This window comes from Trematomus bernacchii, unplaced genomic scaffold, assembly GCF_902827165.1.
Source record: "Trematomus bernacchii unplaced genomic scaffold, fTreBer1.1, whole genome shotgun sequence".
NCBI classification, from domain to species: domain Eukaryota; kingdom Metazoa; phylum Chordata; class Actinopteri; order Perciformes; family Nototheniidae; genus Trematomus; species Trematomus bernacchii.
This window is the reverse complement of record NW_022987727.1, coordinates 13,433,843-13,454,184: the sequence shown is the minus strand read 5'-3', so window position 1 is coordinate 13,454,184 and position 20,342 is coordinate 13,433,843. Positions and strand designations below refer to the sequence as shown.

The window sequence follows — 20,342 nt, the reverse complement described above, 5'->3', positions numbered from 1 at the left end:
GCCTGTCCTAATCACTGCAGACAGCCAGATGTAGAGCCATCGCAAAGACAGTCATTTGTAAAAAGGCCTGCCAAAACACAATTGCTGCATTATATCATGGGCCCCGGCTTTGGTGTTAAACTCCACATGTCTCCAAAGGTTCTTTGTGACACTGTGGCGGGCTGTGTAATCAGTCTGACATAAGGATTTTTTTGTTTGAATTTCCTTCGAGAGAAAGTCTTAATCCTGAAGGCAATGAAAACACAAATCCATCTCTTTCCATAATGCTGACAGGTCCCTGAAAGATGTACTGACTACTCCTGAATTTCAATTCTGTCAGCAACAAAAACGGGACCTGAGGATGAATATAGTCTCTTTGTTTTTCCAGTGGCTGAGAAGAGAGGGGCTTACATGCCGCTATTCGACGGAGACTCTTACGTGGAGCTGAAGGGACTTCACCTCTACGGGCACGATCTGCGGTGAGTCTCAGCTTTAACTGAAGCGACAAGGACAATCTGTATGCCTAAGCATGTAGAATTCATAGTATCTCTACCTAATTTCCACACAGACAGAGTACTAGTGCACCAAAAACAGGCAAACAAGCATCTTTTGTTCACGTCTCGGCTTTGTTTGTGTTTCTGCAGTCAAAAGGTCAGCATGACGGTGATTCTCAAGGCCAACAGCTCCAACGGTTTGATATTCTACAACGGCCAGAAATCGGACGGAAAAGGAGACTTCATCTCTCTGTCCCTCAATGAGGGCATCCTGGAGTTCCGCTACGACCTGGGGAAGGGACCCGCCACCATCAGGTCAGCAACATTTAAGATTCATTTATACAGAAGCCCTGAGAGGCAAGGGAAAATAAATGGCTGATCCATATCCTCCGTGTCATTTTTTTAATGTGATTAGGACTTAAGTATACGTAAAAAATGTTCTGCCTGTATGCACCTAGAAACATATTTTGTTCTAACTCATAAACACAGCAGGAAAAAAATCAGACTTAGAAAGGTGTTTTTTTACTAATTTGCCTCTCAGGGTTTCCATATAAGGACAGGATGTGAAAAATATATTATGGTGTGCTAGAATGACATAAAATGACACCTGAACATGCCACAGGTGAAAGGAGGCCTGTGTTTCCTAAAAGGTGGCCAACCCAAGTGTTTGTTCGTTTATTTGTTTAATTCAGGAGCATGGAACCAATCCAGCTGAATGTGTGGAACACCATCAACCTGGAGCGCTCCAACCGCAAAGGAGAGATCATGGTGAACAAGAAGGACCCCGTCCGAGGAGAGGCACCGGTAAGAAAGAGCTAGCTAACAAGCTCCTGCTAACGGTGACGGGCCTGTCCTACGCTATGCCTTGCTTGTGCCTGAACTACTATACTGTTTATGTTTGATCATCTGTGTGCTCTCATTACGTCATCGCCACAACCTTGGGGCTCAGTTGAATCAGCATTGCCTGCCCTTTTTCCTAAGATTTTCAACACTATGCGTTTGTACCGACTTGATTCGCTGAAAGTATGCCGCTTCCCCCTCGACGCCAGTCAAGGTAAGAGGGAGAGCTCCAGATGTAGAGGGCCAGTTTGACAAGCTGTCTTCATTTTGAAAGTCCTGTAATTCCCCTCAAAAAGAGAAAAAAAATCTATCTGCCTTTCAGCTTGCTGGGAGATAAAAGTCGGTGTAGCATACAGAACACAAACACTAGCTTTTACTGCTGGTATACAGTCAATTTGATAAATGCAGCCTCTGAGGTGGTGTCTGGGGAGACAGAGGGAGATGGAGGCAGATAAAGGCGATGCAGCAGCAGAAAGGAGAGTGTAATGAAACTCCTCAGCCCCACGTCTAGACCAATAAAGCAGGTACATGCTTCTGAATGAAGGTGATCTAATAGTTTGATTAGCCTGTAAGCCATCCAATTATATTAAAGAGTGTAATTTGTGATTATGAACATGCACTCTGTCAACTCATCTTCCTCAAAGATGCAGCGCTCCCCCCTCTCCGCCTCTGTCCTTCCCCTGACTGCCTCCCATCGTCCCTATGGTAATTGTGTTTTACTCCAGCTACAGAGGCAGAACATCTTATTAAAGGAGGAGAGCAAGGCAAAGATGGTGGTGCTGAAGGGGGGGAGGGGGGCGCAAGGGATGAGCAGAAACTAGTTATGAAACTCAATGCAGAAAGCCTGTCCTAGCTAATTCTCTGTTTTAAAAACTAGGGAGGGGGTTATAGTGCTTGCGTAAAGAAGCCATATCATATCAAAGGTGGTCACACACATGTATGGACTGGGAGTGTTTTCCGTATCAAAGACGGCTCAGCTGCCAGCATGATGAAGTACATACTTTCATAGGCACATAGGTACGCATATGAGATATAAACATCAGCTGCACCTCTGCTGAATGGCAGCAGTCTGTAAATGAGGTTGGGTGGAGAAGTGACACCACTCACACTCTCATCTTTTCACCATCTGCTTCCTGCATGGCCTTCTTGTTTTCTTTGTGTTCACTCTCTACAGCAGTGGTGGAATAAGTATTGAAATACTTAAGTACAAATGCTAATACCACACTGGGAAAATACAGAAAAAGGTCCTGGATACTACACCTAAATAACTACATGTTTATATAATTAGCAATATGTAAAATGTTTGAAGCTTTAGGATTAATATTACAGCTGCATTATGTAGCATTTTACTGCTGTAGATGTCTTAGGTTATGCTATCATTAACGAGTTCATACACGGTTTGCTAATTTAATCATCTGCAATGCATCATATTCTTTAAGATTTAAGATCATATTTTTAGCTTTTCTCGTTGTGAGAACTGTGAAAACTTCAACTTCTCATGAGTTTCTCAGAAAACACTCCTGTTTTCAGTGGGTCCAAGAGGGTTTCTAAAGACTGTATTGATCTTAAAAGAAGGATTTTCTCAACTCCTGAAGGAACACTTAATATTTCAGTTTATCACAAAATAACCAAAAACAAACATATTTCGTGTCCAGAAAAACATGCCTTTTTCTGGACAGGAAGAGCATTAAAATGGGAGACAGTAGATCAGTCTGAAGGGACTTGGCTTGGGAACCGAAGGGTCGACGGTTTAAGTCCCGATTGGACCAAAAATAGGGATTGTGGAGTGGTAGCTGGAGAGGTGTCCTTGAGCAAGGCACCAAACCCCCAACTGCTCCTGGGTTCAGTACACTGGCAGTTCCTTCGCTCTACCACCTCCACATATGTGCATGTCTTTAGGTCCTATTTATTAATGTGTGTATTTTTGGGCATTATAGTATAATGTTGCAAAAAATAGAAGTACAATAGTTACATTCCACCACTGCTCTTGTGTGTAAAATCAAGCGTGTTTTGAAGTGCCAAGATGCATGTGAAAAAAAAAGGTTATTTTTAATGTCATGTTTAATCTCACTTGTCCGTGCTACACTGCAGCTCTGTGGATTTTTCTTACAGATGTGCATGCGTGTGTGTAAATGGGATTATGTGTGTGTGTGTTTTGTGGGCTTTTGCACTTGCCTGCTCTAGCTCTGCATGCTTCTCTGTGCACAAACACTTACTAGTCTTCCCCTAATAACTCTCTTCCTCCCTATTTGTCTTTCTTTCTCTATGATGTGCTGTCTGGAAATAAGAAATCACGAAAGGTAATGAGACAAGTCCCGGTCACACCTTCGCCCATGTTTCATTTGAATCCTTCACTTTGTCCTCTCACCCCCATCTCTCCATGCAACAAAGAGCACAGAGTAATCCAAAATAAAAAAAAGGTACTTCTGCAGAGCCGCGGACAGCTTTTAAAACTGCCAGTTCTGTAGAAAAACGTTGCCATTTCATAAGTCCACACACACACAAACAGCGCTGAAGTGGAGATGCTCTCAAAGAATGCGGGTTGGCTTTCACCTCAGCCCATCTGCTGTGGGGGTGGAATGGGGGTGAGAAGGTGGGAAGAAGGAAAGAAGAAGACAGTCATCTTTGTGACGGCCGTTGTTTTTAGCAACAAAGAGACGTCTTCATTAGTGCGGCGTGGGCGGCGATATCACGCCAGCGCCGCGTGGCTGTCGGGAAAGTGCGAGCGAAGACAGGGGAAGGCGAGCGAAGGAAATAGCCCGTAGGAGACGGTGAGGTGGCAAGCCAAGCCGAGCTGTTCTTTTGTCATCTGTTCTCACTTCTTCTGGAACAATCCTCCATAATAATCACAAAGCCGCTTGTTCACTCATAACAACACCTCTCACCGAGCGCAATCACTCCATAGAAAGCAGCTGTGCGCCGTCTACAGAATAAACAATGCACCATCTCATCAGTTCAATCCCCAGCTCTTCCTATACACATGTCGAAATGTTTTAGAGCAAAACTCTGAACCCCAATTGGCTCCCAATGAGAACGTTGCCTTTACTGGCAGTTTCGCCAACATTGTTGTATGGATGTGTGCGTGAGGTTGAGAGGTACATTGGAAGGCTTTGTCCAGTGAAGAACAGCTTTGGCTCGCGTCCCCGGCCTCTCCGTTGGAAGCGGCTCAAGGTGCAGTGACACAGCCCCCGGGCTCCAGCCGCCGCCTCCTTCACTCCAAATCCCATCCTAAATAAAAGCCTGCCCAATGCCAGCTCGCCTTCACAAAGCCCTGTTTATTTGGCCCCTTCCATAATTGTTCCAGCAATTAACTCTACTTTACCCCTCTGGCAATTACTGCTCTACATAAAAATAAAGATCATTAATTCCTTCCTCCTGAAGTGGGCCACCTATTTCCGTGTGAAAGACAGCAGCGGCACCTTGCTAATGCATAGCAATTGTCCCAAAGGTTCGGTGGAAAGAATCGAATTTCATAGACGTCTTTGGCGCAAATGAATCGCAATTAATGTGTCTCCACGCTCAACTGTTTGAAAGGTCGGCGCGTATGAGCAGCCATTCATTAGAGCTGTCTGTAAAGAAGCATCCATATCTCCACTCCAGCCTGCTCCTGATTTCTCTTTGTAGTCCCTTTTTATATCTCACAGATAGAGGATAATTGACCACTCTCTCTGAGAGGCATTGAAATGCATTATGTGTTAATGTATCAAGTGTATTGATGTGGAAAGAAGGCGAAGAAGCACAGTTAAAGCGACTGCCGGGTACAATGTGGCTCGTCTTTCTAGATCCTTGAGTGTGACACGTCTGCAAATGTGGTTTATTAATCTCACTTTTTATATTCTGACTAAAAGAATACAACTTATTTCATGCTCCCTGGACACAAACATAACTCCGCTCAGGATAATCAAAACCATAAACCATTACGTCCTGAATAAAGACCATTGAGAGGAATTCGAGAAAAGATTCAATTGGGCGTTTAAGTCTAAATGCAATGTGTTTTAATCTTTTATTTTACCAAGCTCTAGCTCACCATACCTCTTTGTGTCCTGTCTCATCAGAACCTGCACGTAGATCTTAACCTGAAAGAGTCTCTTTTCGTCGGCGGAGCCCCCGATTACAGCCGGCTAGCGAGAGTCGCTGCACTCACAGAGGGCTTCAAGGGAACAATCCAAAAGGTAAATGTTTACAAGCCTCTATTTCTTGCAGGATTATCGTGTCATTAGCTCTGCTTGTATATCCTACTGATTTATATTTGTTATTTCATTGACTTTGATCCCTTTTGCCCTTAGAAGCAGTTATTAGCTGTCCAGCTGTCATACTACAGACCCCCATTTTAGAATATTTTCCATTATAGCTCAAAATGTGACGGGCAGTGGCTCTGCTCGTTTGGATTAGCATGCACTAATAATAGAATGCTCATTTTTGAACTCCCTCCTTTTCACTACTCTCAGATCTTACGCTGACAGCCTTCCAGTTTTTTTTCTTTCCCCTCCACTTTCCAGCAAAAAGCTCATCTCTGAGTGCCAAAAATAACCCAGTAGAACAAAGGCAGGATGCTACTGTTTGTGCAAACTTGTCATTAGTTCTCCTCTGCAAACTTTCCCGTGACAGTTTCGAGCAAATCAAACGCTAAATGTGGTGTTTGTCTAACTCGCTCTGTAGGGAATTGTTAATTAGGAGGAAGGCTATGTATTTTCAGTCTGATGTGCTGTTTAACGCATGTGTTTGTAGCAACTCCTAATTTCTCAGTATTACCTGTGTGGTAACTGTTTATGTATGAGGAAGAACATGTTCACAATAATGTACAGCCTCACTGTTTAAAGTACTTTGTTCTTAGATTTGTTGTGATAATAAGGTCCAAAGGGAATTGGGAATTTTCCTGCAACTGGTACCAAAGCCTCACCAGAGTATATGGTATTATTTATTGTACATAATTATAATATATAAAGTATTTCATGAATCTGTTTCTTACTTTGAATGAACCAGCAAAGAGTAAATCTATGAACAAGCAATGTTTTGATAAAGTTATCATTTTTTAGTTTCTTTGAAGTAGATACATAGAAAAAGTGATGTACTACATTTATGTGCACCAATTAGAATTCCTTTTGATTAATGAGGCCCTACTTAGTTTTTTTTGGCGGGTTTTCCATTTCCTGTAGTATGTTATAAAGGTTTGTTTCCTACCGTAACATAATGACATCCCTATGTTACACCCGTGCTCCTATTGGCTAGCACTCTAAGCCTATTGTACGTGACAAGCTAGGGGCAGGACATTTCTAAGCGGTTAACCAATCATAACAGAGCTGACAAGCAAACCAATCGGAGCAGATTTGGAACAGACTCTTGAGGCTATTTAAAGTGGTAGTATTTTACTTACTTGAAGTTGGTGGACTCCCAAGAGAAATGAAAATCAAAGATGTTGTGATATCCCGGCTTTTAGCACTCGTAAGGGTCAAACTTTAAAAGGTTTACAACATGTCTAAGTACAGGACTAGTAAAGCTGACCTATTGTGTGTGCAACCTAAAGTAAACTCATTGCAGTGCCCCGTTAACCCTGTGTTTGCTGCTCCCAGATCATTCTGATGGGCACCCCGATCCTTAGAGAGGAGAACGCCCTGCGTGCCAGCAACATCGACATGTTCCATGAGCACGCGTGTTCCCAGGAGCCCTGCCAAAACGGCGGGCGCTGCAACCCCATGCTGGACGCCTACGAGTGTGTGTGCCTCAGTGGGTTCTCAGGGGGCCGTTGTCAGAACAGTGAGTATCTCTGCCAATCAATATCATCCATCCTTACAGCCATGTTACGGACAATCTTATACACATCTGTTACTCTAAATATATTTTTAGAAATCGGCATGATTGGTTTACGTGCAAGCCAATAACTAGCAATACTTGCTGGCTTGAGATCACCTTATCATGGGAGTGTGAAATTACAGGGATGCAACAGTACAAATTGTTCCATTTCCTCATCCAACATGACTTGGTTTCATTCTGTGAGGCAGTATTTTGGCTGATTGTGAAGCGTAGTATGAGTGGGACTGAAATCAGCAATACTTCCTTTAACACAGCCTGGTCTTAGCCTGCCTCAATGGAAGTTACACTTATAGTCTCATCTCTTTTCTGCTCATAAGACCTTTGTTTCCATTCTTCTCTGTCTAGGCTATAATGTCCGTATTAAACTTGTGATGTCTCTTTTAAGTAAGGGTCATTACGTATTGATTTCAAACCATTGAAAATGATGAAACATGTTGATTGAATATTCATTAAAGGCTCTTTTCAAGAGTTGCACATCAGTTTCATCATATTCATGTCAGCCTGCCAGACATACATCCACTCCGGCTCGATCTGTCTTACACACTCACTTACTGCCTTCGCCATTAACCTTGTGCGTCTGGCCGGTTGTCCCTTTCACGTTAATTAAAGCGAAAAAAAACCCGACCCCCCTCTCTCCTTGTCCCATTTCCTCACACTCCATCGCCTTTGGCTCTGATAACTGAACTCTCGCTGTTATTGATTGGTGTGATCTCATTCTCTCTCTCTCTCCCCCCCCCTGCTTTTGCAGCCATCTATGAGAAGTCTGCAGGAGAGACCGAGGCCATTGCCTTTGACGGGCGGACGTTCATCGAGTACCACAACGCTGTCACAAAGAGGTAAGGAAGAGGGCAAGGGGAACATCCTCATCTCTGAGGCTTCATCCGACATCTCCATTGTAACGGCTATTAGCCAAATAACCCCTCTGTCTATTCATCTCCCCCCTCGGTAAGCCTTGAAGACAGCGTTGATGATATCATCAGCGATAAAACGGCTTCAGGGTGAACTAGCGCTTGGCTAATAGCTCACCCCCCCTCGTCTATGGCAGCCTTGCTCAGCTTTTGACAGGATTTAAGTAATTAGCGAGACGGTTAACAATCAAAGCGCTGCCCTGAGCGCGCCCAGTACGCTCTGTGGTCTCCCGCTGTCTCACGGACAACAAGTTCACATGATTACAATTTGATTCTGTTTCTAATATGTGTATAAGTTTTCTCATTAAAACTGGCACATCTCACCTGAACTTTTTAACGCCTTGTAAAGAGAAAAAACGATCATCTTTGGTGTAAAATTGTTTTTGGAGCAGGTGTTAAAAAAGATAAATCCTGTCCCTTTAGCAGTAGGGCCTGGCTCATTTCATGGCATCTGCAGGCAGTGGCAAGTACTTCCGGCATCTGCCACAGATGCCACTACTTGCCGAGGCATCTGCCGCTGCTTAACGGGAGTTGCCACTAGATGCCGGGGCAAGAGAAGGTTTACGGTAGCTGCCACTCGCCTTCCGTGGCAAAGGCTGCTGTTTAAACCCGTATTTATCGTGTAAAATGTCGCTAAGCATGACTTTATCGAACTGATCTGTACACAGGACTGATGAGCGATCTCTATTTTTCAAAAAAGATTATAAATTATCATTTCTATTCAATTTTACTTGGAGGACTTGGTTTTTTTAAATAAAAAAACGTGCTATATTTATGATAGTACTAAAAATATATTGTAATAAAAGAGAGAAACATTGGCGAGTGAGTTGCAACGCAAGCCCAGCTGACATTGCTTCTCTTGGCAATTGTCGCTTTGGAGGGGAGTTTCCACTGCTTGCTATGATAAACCAGGTGTATTATTACTAGTAAAGACAAATAATTAACAAATAAATATCTGTATTGACACAGCAACGTGTACACTGGTGTTATTAGACTTGGCTACAGACTTAGGGCAGCTGCAACTGATTGCAGTTGCCACTGCTAGTGAGATGCTAAGATTTATACTTAAATGAGGCAAAGGACAGTTATATTTATTGTACACATGTATAAATGTGTTATTTTAAATATAGGCATATGTACTTAATTTGCATTATTTTGCATTATATACTCTCTTACAGTTTGCCTAATCTACGTTACAAATACACTTTTTTGTCTCGAAATCATACGTTTTTGACTATTTGAGAAAGACATTAAGAATAACCAAATCCAAAAATAGTATAGGCTATATACACGGCAACATTTCTCAATGCTTCAGATGATTCTTATTTGATATTGATATCAGTGAATCTAAACAAACCATGTTATTCCGTTTAGACAATCATTAAAGTCTATTAAAAAAGCAAGACACAATTCATGTTTTTGTTATCCAACCCTTTTATTGATTTTCGAAACTGGCGAACAATTTGTAATGCTGGACATCAACTAGTTCTTTGCAGACACGGTAAGTAGTGGCATCTGTGGCAGATGCCGGAAGTACCTGCCACAGATGCCATGAGTAGTGGCATCTGTGGCAGGTGTGGCCACGACTCGAGTAGTGGCATCTGTGGCAGATGCGGGAAGTACCTGCCACAGATGCCACAGAGTAGTGGCATCTGCAAATACGGGTTTAAACAGCAGCATTTGCCACGGAAGGCGAGTGGCAGCTACCGTAAACCGTTCATCTGTGGCAGATGCCGGAAGTAGCTACCACTGCCTGCAAATGCCGCGGCACATGCCACGGCGAGTAGTGGCAAAACTCACTATTAACCCTGTGTTCTAGTATGATAAATAAAATAACATTGTACCTTGAAAATCAATGCATTCTAATAGTGGGTACATTTTACCCGTTGGCGGTTTTAGGTAGGCTATACAGCGACCCCTGGCGGTTCTAGTGTTAAGTAAAAGTAGAAGTACCTGAATGTAGGAATACTCTGTTACAAGTAAAAGTCCTGCATTCAAATGTTACTCAAGTAAAAGTGCAAAAGTATTAGCATCAACATATACTTAAAGTACATATTACATGTTTTCATTATAATGATTGATCATTAAAGTGTTATGAAAGCTGGTAAAGGTGCAGCTAGTTTTAATGACTTTGTATACTGCAGGGTAGCTTGTGAATTTACTCCAGGTGGAACTAAAGTCTGATTTAACACTTGATTATATTTCACACCATTAATCAGAATCTGTAAAGTAACTAAAGGTATTAAATAAATGTAGTGGAGTAAAAGCCATTTACCTCTGAATGTAGTGGGGTAGAAACTAAGTACAGTAACATATCATTTAAATACTCAACTAAAGCACAAGTAGGCTATTTATAAATCATAAGTACAGTACTTGAGTATATGTATTTAGTTAGCCTACTTCCCACCTCTGGTCAATAATGATAGATCTTAATGTCAATAAGTTGTCTTTATTTACTTATAATATATCTTGAGTATTATCAGAAAAATAGCATGTTTATTTATTTTTAACAAACCACGTTCTCCAAGTAAAATCTAATAGAAATTATCATTTTAAATTTTTTCGAAAAATAGAGATCGCACATCAGTCCTGTGTACAGATCAGTTCGATAAAGTCATGCCTAAACAGCGACATTTTACATGATAAATACGGGTTTAAACAGCAGCATTTGCCACGGAAGGCGAGTGGCAGCTACCGTAAACCTTCTCTTGCCACTGCCTGCAGATGCCACGAAATGCGCTTGCTCTCTCTCTCCTTTAGGCAGCTGATGAGAAATGTTTACTCTTCCATCCATCTACAAGGCTGGCAAGAGCTCGCCTCCAGGTTGCCGTAAACAAAAATGTTCATGTGACAAACCTGAGACGACATCAAGCATACTGCTCTATATCTACGTCTCGCAGCTCCTCACACAAACACTCAGGTGTGAAAACAGGGCCGCAGCCTGCAGATCATCAGAGTCTCCATGCAGACGCACGACTCCCGTCCACACACAGAACTCTGTCGATATGTGTATGTTTGTGTCGTTGTCTGTATCTTTGCTGTTTGTCCGCGGTCGCAGCGTTCCAGTTGTGTGACCTTTGTCCTGTCCTTCAGTCTGACCTCACTTGTCCTTGTCCCCACATGTGTTGTCTCATATAAATGTCCTTCACTGTCTTTCCTTTTCACTCAAGCCAACTGACCAATGAGATCCCAGAGTAAGTAGACTTTACGACTGGGTATTTGCCCAGCTTCAAATCAAGCCTAACTAACAGCAACCCCAAAAGATAATCCATTTTTTATAGTTAACCCAAAGGAATCAATTAAAGTACATTCAGTAACTGGTCATATTTTCCCACGCAGAAATCATCTTGAAGTCAGATTTTACGTTCGAGCTCCATATCCATGATTTAATTTGACAGATTTCATTACTTGAAATACATTTTGCAGCCTCATTTATCCCAGTGCAAAAGGAAGCATGAATGTGTGCATGATTAGCATTGTGCTCAACTCCCTCAGAGAAAATGAATTGCTGTACAAAGAATGTGCAATACTGTGTGCATGGTTGTAACTCGTTCATAAACAAAATGAATTGCCTATACGCTGAATCTGTTATGTGGTAAATGAACGAGACCCCTTGAAAACTACAGGAGGAGGATATACTTAATACCCCTTAACCTAGTCTCTGGTGCCTGTAGAGTTCCTGCTTGGGAAAGCCTTCGGTCATGACTTAGCTGTTAAGGGTTTTTCTTGCAGCTCATTAGCTCGGTAAGTAACCTACTCTTTAAAAGATCCCACAAAGCGACGAGGCGAGAGTTTAGCTCAAATTAAGCCGACAGGATTCAGCCCAGCGTTCCAATTCATGCCAGGGCTTCTGTCATTTTTAGTTTTTTTGCCAGATCTCTAACTGCAATTGTGAATAATTACCGAGTCGGGTGGTAGAGCGAGGCAGTGACATGTTAATCACAGATTTGTCTTCCTTTTGTAGATCAGACCTCCAATTGAGATCTCTCTGCACTGTGTAGCCATGGGCATCAATCTCACTTAGCGGGAGGGGACAGTGGTCCTTGGAGCCAGACTGTCAAAAGTTAAATGGATGTCACATTTACTAAGGGCCACAATGAGGGTGAACCTAAGCAAACTGGAGCCTTGGCGCGAGCACTCTGAAGGCGTTCCGATCAATTTGGCATAATTTGATTTTGTAAAGGGAAATGAAAACATTTCTCGAGGGGCCATTAAGAGCTGGCGAGGCCAAAATGTCAAGCGCTCACCTCAGGTTAATTCTGCCGTTACTATTTACAGCACCCTTTGAACGCTCCCCCTTCACCTCTCTGCCCATATCTAAAGGCTTGGGTTGATTTGCTCAAGCTTATTATTTCCGTGACAAATCATATCTTACCATGACTCGCAACTGATATGGTGCTTGACCACATTTTTTTTAAAGAATTGCCCAATTTTTCTCAATCACGGCTTCCATCTCGAGACAGAAGGTAATTGCGGCTGCACTGTGGCTTGCTGTATCATGAATTCAAAGTAGTAAGTACATAATTGGACCTTAAGGTGGCCTTCGTACCTGTGTGGACCATGAGTGTATTTCATCTTGATGCTCACGTTTAAAGGGGAAATATCAGTCAGTGTGCATATACATTTAAGGCATATGGGGTCCTACCAGCCAACAAATCATTTTACAACACAAATATTTCACAAAAATCTCAACCAAAGGCTAGGGAACCACCTTTGCAATTTGTTTCCAAGCCAACCAAAACTAACTGGCTTTTTAGAGTTGGTCTTAAAGAGACAGGGGCCAAAACTAGGTGTTTCACTCAGAAGGTAAACAGAGGTATATTCAGACAGACCATATAATGAAAATAATGTGTTTTTTTTTTACATTTAAAGCAAGTAAACATGGTTTTGTAACAAACCCAAAATAGCCAGTATGAAACTGAAAATATTAATATGTCCCCTTTAAAATGCTGCAATTCTTATCTCTAGGGCATTATGGTGCATTTTTCATCCGTCTTGATCAGACGAGTTCCTTTGAGATCCTTCTTTTATGGTTGTGTTGTGATCCGGGCTAAGCTACATACTTCCCATGATCACACAGCAGTTGTTATCGACTGTTGACTCAGTCGATACTGTAGTAGAGCGGATAAGTTATGCTTTTTTGCAGCTCCAGGTCTAAACTAGTCTGTGAGTCACCCAGTGGGCTCACAACATCCTCCCCTTCCCCTCCTTCCTTCTTTCCTTCTGGCCTCTTGCGCTTACACTGCATGCCGTTGACTTTCTCCCCCTGCTCCCTTAAGTCCCGAGTCTCTGGAGAACCCATCTGACCAGAGGTGAGTCTCTCAAAACGCTTTTTTGGACTTCCTCCACTCGCCTCTCATCTCCTCATCCCCTCCGTTCCTCTCCAGACAACCCCTCCCCGACCTCTCACAGGGCTAAACCCTCCTCCCCAGAGACAGCATTGTTCCCATTATCGAGATAGAGTTACCAATAGGAATCACAAAGAGCCTCAATTAATTCTGAAGTTCAGAGCTCTGATAAGGAGCACAGAAGGAGCCAGCCTCTCTGCAGCAGCTGTCCTCCCTGATGGCTTGTTATTATTCTAACCACTACTGCCACCTAGAGATGGAATAAAGGACGGCACTCTGAAAAAGCTTTTGAATTTGAATACATATAAGAGATAGATAAAAATCCTATTTCCAAAGAGAAACACACCAGCAATCTGTGAAGTCAGTGGTGTATATGCGGTGTGCCGGCGTTGTTTTATTCATGATATATTCTGCACTTTTAATAACCTTGACCTTATCACCGACACGCCGCTCCGATGGAGATTTATAGGGCCCTGTAAGCTCTTTGAGGGTTTGCCAGGAGAGGGTACACTGAGCTGTGTTTTTTTTCTCTCTTTGGAGAAAATAAACATTCTCCTGAATCATTCTTTTTTGTTCGTGTTTACCTCAGCAGTTTTAGTTAATCAAGGGGGTCAAGTTTCCAACCAAAGCATGCTTTTGAAGCAGTTACTTGATTCGTTCCCCACTTCTGCTGAGGTGAACCACTATTACTGTTAGCCTCAGGGGTCAAAGTGGCCTAACATGAGGCCAGCAGTTAAAAAACTCAAAGTTACATACCATCCCATGACTCTTTTACCAATGCTCTTTTTATTCTTGCTCCATAATGAAAAGAAAATGAGGGAATACTCCTACAGTGTAAGGAGAAGTTGCCAGTTTCTCTTTCCCATTTCCTGTCCTATTTGTACTCCCATGAGCCTCTTTGTTTGCTATGCTTGCTCCTTTGTCTTGTCGTCTGTCTTGTCTAATCTTTGTCTCCAGCTCTTGTTTTTATTTTACCAAATCCACGTGTAATTTGTTCTTTGTTGTACGTGTCCTCACCTTGTCTGTGTCTTTGTGTTCGGATACCCTTTGAAGAAGGTGGAAGTAGATCCACTTGGCAGATGTGCAGACCTTTGCACACATGCTGATTGATGACACACACACACAATCGCACACATACACACAGATTGAAGTTGTGACCCTGGATGTCGGCTATTTATCTCTTCAGGACTCTGTTAGGGTGTTTGTATGCAGGACTGTATGTGTGAGGGTACAGTAGGAGCACATCAATGTGTTGAGTTTCCCTCACCCACCAGTGGCAGTGACGTACAGTGGTAAGGTGGAAGTCGCCAAGTCTTTGCATCCAAATCACCCCCGCAGCTCGAGGGACTAGAGATCAAAAAGCTGCCTCAAGACACACACACAAACACACGCACACACAGAAAGCACTGAGCAGCAATGCAGTACAGGCTCAGTAGGATGTAGGGAAGCTAATATCAAAACAGCTCCCTCCTACTCCTTAGCTCAGCTTTAAAAACACGTAAGACTGTAGAAAACCATGTCAATGAATCATGGGTAATGTACAGCAGAGATTTCTCGTTTCACATATGCCATACATGACAAAGGCTATGTATGCCAAAGGTTAGCTCTCTCTTTGAAAAATCAGTCCAAATAGCTAACTGATGTGCTTCCTGTCCTCGCAGCGAGAAGGCTCTGCTGGTGAACAAATTTGAGCTGAGCATCCGGACGGAGGCGACCCAGGGCCTGGTGCTGTGGAGCGGGAAGGGCGTGGAGCGCTCCGACTACATCGCCCTGGCCATCGTTGACGGACACATCCAGATGACATACGACCTGGGCTCCAAGCCCGTGGTGCTGCGCTCCTCGGTGCGCGTCAACACCAACCGCTGGATACGCATCAAGGCCAGCAGGTGAGCCGCGGATCAGCTGTTACCCCGGGATTACACTTAATCCATATTGTGTTTGTGTTGCTGCGAACGGTGTGTGATCTGAAGCATGAATTCAATGCTAGACAGTGATCCCCCTGCACTGAGATGCCTCTGATTAGTTTCACATTAAGGTTATTTTCATGCCGGTCATGCATGAGTATGACGCACCGAGCATGGAATTGCTTAGCCACGTTAATATCGTTCAAAAAGGAAGAAAACGCGGCAGCATCCCAAAACATATGGCACGTTAGCGGTAATGTATCCAGAAAAGGAATAAATTATATATAAAAAAAGTGTATGTATATAATGTATACATACAGCATTCTTATTAGATATGTTGATCCTATTTGAATCCTTAATATAGAATCAGCATGAATAGAATCATAAAATAAAACCTTTCTTATCATTAAGGTTGACACTAGTAATAGTGTTTATCTCATACTTCAGTCTTATACACGTACAGCATGAGTTTAGAGTGTACACCAAATAAATCACTCACACATTAGTCACACTAACAAAGGTTTTAGTTTAGCACATGAATCTTCATTCAGATGTATAAAAAAAACAAAGCACAGATTTATTTTTGCCACACAGCGATGTCACATTAACGGATTCCTTCATTAGAAACAAATTAACTTCCTGAACTTTGAGAACGACCCACTTAACACCTTCCACGGGATCTCTGCTTTATCTCTGCCCAACATTTGCTTTCAAACGTGGCTGTGGGTGAAAGAATCGGGGGGGATAATTAGATCGGCTTCATCATGTAAAGCGAGACTAATCGATCCTCCGAAAGAAGACGCTGCATCCAAACATCCCAGGCTTTTGCAGGGAGGCCACATGAGATGACATAATTTGAATGTGATGATGGTGTAAACCGCAGCATGTGGTTACATAGATATCTGTGTTTGCGGCTTGCCGTTAACGACACCCTCTCACTGCTGGAAACACACTTTAATGGGTTCAAATTAGCCCCGTCGCCACAATTCTTAAGTGCGCGCTAATGCGTAGCGCCGAGCCACCTACAATGAATGGCGCTCTCGCGACATCTGTTAGCTTTGTAGACAGGCACATTTAGAACGCTGCTTGGCAAAGGCAGTTATGGGAGTGCTTAGTGCGCTGGCAGCACAGCAATGGAGTCTCGATGCTTGAGATTAAATGAAACTCCAATTTACAGCTATTCACCATGCCATGCATGCATCACTTTTCAACTTTCTCTTCTTCTTCTTTCTCCTCCTCAGAGCACTCAGAGACGGCTCTCTGCAGGTCGGCAATGAGGCAGCGGTAACAGGGTCGTCGCCCCTGGCAGCCACGCAGCTGGACACAGACGGAGCGCTGTGGCTCGGTAGGTCCCCACCACTGGTGAAAGAAGCATTCAGATCTTTAGTTGAATAAAAGTACCAATACATTTCTGTCAAAATACTCCATCACAAGTTAAATTCCTACATTAACATTTTCTCCTAAACCGGCCCTTTCATGGTTTTCAAGGGGTTTTCCTTCATAGGTTGTATAGGTTTTTGTGCATGTAAATCGTCTGGAAAGGCTCAAATCCGAAAAGTTCTGTCCAGACAGAGTTTCTCTCTCGCATAAAGCACTTTACAAACATTTAAGCACATGTCAGAGTAGAGGAACCAATATGACCGTCACTGGTACCCACAAATGTAAAAGAAAGTCAAGGGAATACTTGTAATTCTGTACTACTCTTTCTTCCAACGCGCTGCCAAAAATGAGCAATGAACTCATTGGCATTGCAGAGGATAAGCAAAGTCTCAGACGGGGAAAAAACATTGCGGTTTGGGCAAAAGAAAAGTGTCCGAGCCCATTCAGGTATTGACTTGAGAAATGAAAGGCTGTCTGAGTGAAAAGTTGTCTGCTCTCCTGAATTAAAAATGACCAAGCTGCCTTGTTATCTGCTTCTCATATTTGGTCTGAACTTAGCTCGGAGAAATGGCTTTTCTGAAAGAACACACACGGCACAGCGGTATAGAGCATTCGGAGGAAATAACATTGAAATAAAGTCATGTTTTTTTCCTTTTGAGTGCAGAGTGACTTAGAAGAGAGGCTGCATGTAGAGGTGTACTCAGGTACACAAACACTCACAGGGAGGCAGAGCGCCAGAACAGGTGCTGAGAGCCTGCAGCAGGAATACATAATCCTCACACAGCCCCCCCGTCGAGAGCCCTTCTCCTTTTTAAATCCCCTTCAGACTGTTCATCATTAATTCATCTGTAACTTGCATGAAATTAGCCCTGTCGATCCCCGATTCTGAGGCGCGCAATCCGATTAGAGGGGTTAGGGGCAGGGGATGTAAGGAGCTCGTTGGTGAAATGAACTCTCAGCCAGACAGATTAGAAAGAGAGAAAACAGGGAGGAGAAGGAGGAGGATGCTGGAGAGTTCTGGAAGTGTAGATAGAGAGGGAGACCGAGAGCAGGTAAAACATCAAAACCTGGGGTCAGAAACTCTCCCAGTAACAGATCTCAAACTCTCCATAAAGACTTTTCACGCTGATTTATTGAGAGACACTAATGACTTTGAGCGTGCTGGCTCAAAGAAGGGAAGCTCAACACATCATCAAAAGGAGAAAGTAGGCAACAGCACACCCAGCAATTAGGTCACCACGTCTCCTCAAAAGGACGGTATAAGAAGAAAATAGGAAGAAAAAGTGCAGGAAAGTTAAAGCTGAATGGAAGATACAAGGGGCTGAAACACTTTGAAGTACGAATCCACAATATGTTCATATTAAGAGATTTCCATTTTTAAAACGTTCTATGACTGATAGATAAAACGCTTTAGTGAGACAATTTGCATCCAGCGCACAAGTGCTTCAAAGGCTCATTTTGAGTAAAATTACAAGTGTTTCCTTTTATCTCTTGTAGCGCTGCAATCCCAGATGAATCTGATTATCTTCTAGATTAATCGTTTGGTATACAAAATGTCAGGAAATACAGGAAAATCCACTAAAAGTCCGTAAATGTCTAATTTCGTCAGTCTCAAATCCAAAGAAATGATCCTTTGATATGATATAAAATAGGGAAAATCAAGAAACCTTCATATTTCAGAGGCTTAAAAGACAGCCATTTCTAACATGTTTTCATAAAGAATCAATTTAAAGGGGTCCTATCATGCTTGTTGGTGTTTTTCTCTTTCCTGTAGTGTGTTATGTAGATGTTTGTGCATTTAAATGGTCTTCAAAGACTCAAATCCCAAAGGTCCCTCCAGAGAGAGTTTCTTGCTCGATTAAACTCCTCTGTTTACTTACGTCAGATAGGGGCATCACTATGAAACACTTGCGCCTATATTGGGTAGCGCTCCAACACATATAGGCCCAATCCCAAACCACGCCCTACACCCTACCCCTACACACTTACCCCTCCGTGACGGAGTGAACTCTGTGGAGTGACACTCGCGGCTCAACGAGGCTCCCTCCTGTCAGATGGAGGGAGTAAATACAGCGGCAAGCTTTGGGACAAACTCCCCTCTCTCCGGCAGAAACAGGAAATGCCGTAACTGTATGTAACAACGGTTTCAAATCAGCATCTCTTAGACAAAAAATGTAAATTAATAACTCAAATAAAACTCCAAACATCTTTAATTGTTACTTTTTTGTAAAGCTCTTTTAGTTTTAAACCTGATGTTTATAAGCTTCTTAGTTTTTGCAACAGTCTGTAAATATACACAACTTTATAATAAAATGCACACATTTACCTTTTTCTAGACTAAACACAGGTATACGATCCTAAGTTAAAAAAATATGAGGTTATCATGAGGTTGTTAACATCGCAATTTATCAGTGGATGTTTGCAGGAACTGTTTGTAAACAGCGTGTTTCCTGACGGACACACACAGCGTGACTCATCAGACATATGAGAAAAAATAAAGAGCCTTTTGACCATTACAGCATGTAAACATGTCGCAGTAAAGGCACTAAGTACAAATATGAACCTGAAGATAACATAATAGGGCCCCTTAAACTACATATCTATTGTTTGTGTCTTTTTCTCCACCTCACTACAATGAAGGTGAATGGTACTTGGTATTTTACAGCTCTACAACATTTGCTTTAAAGGTCCCATGTCATGGCCATTTCTACTGATCATAATTCCATTGTTGAGGTATACTAGAATAGATTTATATTGTGCAATTTTCCAAAATCACATTGGTTTCTCATACAGCATCTCTGTATAGTATGTGTATTCACTCTCTGTCCTAAACGGCTTGTTGGAGCTCCTGCCCCCCCCTCCCTGTGAGCCCAGTGGCCGTCTGCGAGACAGCGAGACACAGCAAAACCCAGCCCGAACACACACAGACTCACAGCCTCGCCGCGTCCCGCCGTCTCAGGGAGGAGGAATCGGCGGAGCTGCAGCTGAGAAATGATTGAGTGTGTGAGGAAGTCCGCGGATTGGTCAATTTGGACCAATCCACGGACTTAACATAACGGCTCCGCGGACGTAACGTAACGGCTCCACGGATTGGTCCATTTGGACCAATGGGTCCATTTGAGCAGCATAGCCAGGTATTTTCTGTGTTAGAGTTTTACTCGCTACAGGGTGTACTTTGAGGGGTTGTGACTCTGCAGACTGTTTACATGCAGAAAAACCTTCATAACACACAAGGGGACGGGTAATAACCGGAAAAGCATGACATAGGACCTTTAAATAAAATTGAACAGCAACATCTCTTTTCAGAAACAGTGTCCCAGAACATGCTGCCAACAGTTTTTATAGGGATTTGTTTTTTTCATAGAAAGTAGTTTGAAGTGGGGTAATTTGGCCCCTTTACCATTTCCATTGACTTGCTACCTGTCGCACAGAAAATGGCTTTTATTTTATCTCTTTGGTTTGTTTTGAATTAATACAGGAAGAAGTGGGTGGTTAGCACAGAAGAGAGCAGCACCTAAGGAGTCAAACTTAAAGAAAAGCTGTCGGAGTATTTGATGGACAGGTGATATTTAGGGAGAGAAATTAGCGATTAGCTCTTAAAGGTGGGGTATGTAATTTTGGAGAAACCAGCTCGAGTGCGCTAGAATTTGAAACTACGCAGCCGAGAAAAATCTGCCA

The 20,342-nt window shown here is 42.8% G+C and overlaps 1 protein-coding gene across 6 annotated transcripts in view; it reads left to right on the top strand.

The window, feature by feature from the left end:
- Nucleotides 1-20,342, top strand: part of agrn (agrin) — a 250,779-nt gene that overhangs the window by 228,441 nt on the left and 1,996 nt on the right. For 3 of the 6 annotated variants that reach the window (XM_034144790.1, XM_034144788.1, XM_034144792.1), the window contains 9 exons: nt 368-458; nt 624-788; nt 1,166-1,277; nt 3,602-3,613; nt 5,369-5,485; nt 6,884-7,067; nt 7,873-7,960; nt 15,042-15,266; nt 16,526-16,629. In XM_034144790.1, the coding sequence (XP_034000681.1) occupies nt 368-458; nt 624-788; nt 1,166-1,277; nt 3,602-3,613; nt 5,369-5,485; nt 6,884-7,067; nt 7,873-7,960; nt 15,042-15,266; nt 16,526-16,629 (1,098 nt within the window). The remainder of the gene's footprint in view (nt 1-367; nt 459-623; nt 789-1,165; nt 1,278-3,601; nt 3,614-5,368; nt 5,486-6,883; nt 7,068-7,872; nt 7,961-15,041; nt 15,267-16,525; nt 16,630-20,342) is intronic. The other 3 variants (XM_034144791.1, XM_034144789.1, XM_034144793.1) reach the window with 1 other exon arrangement.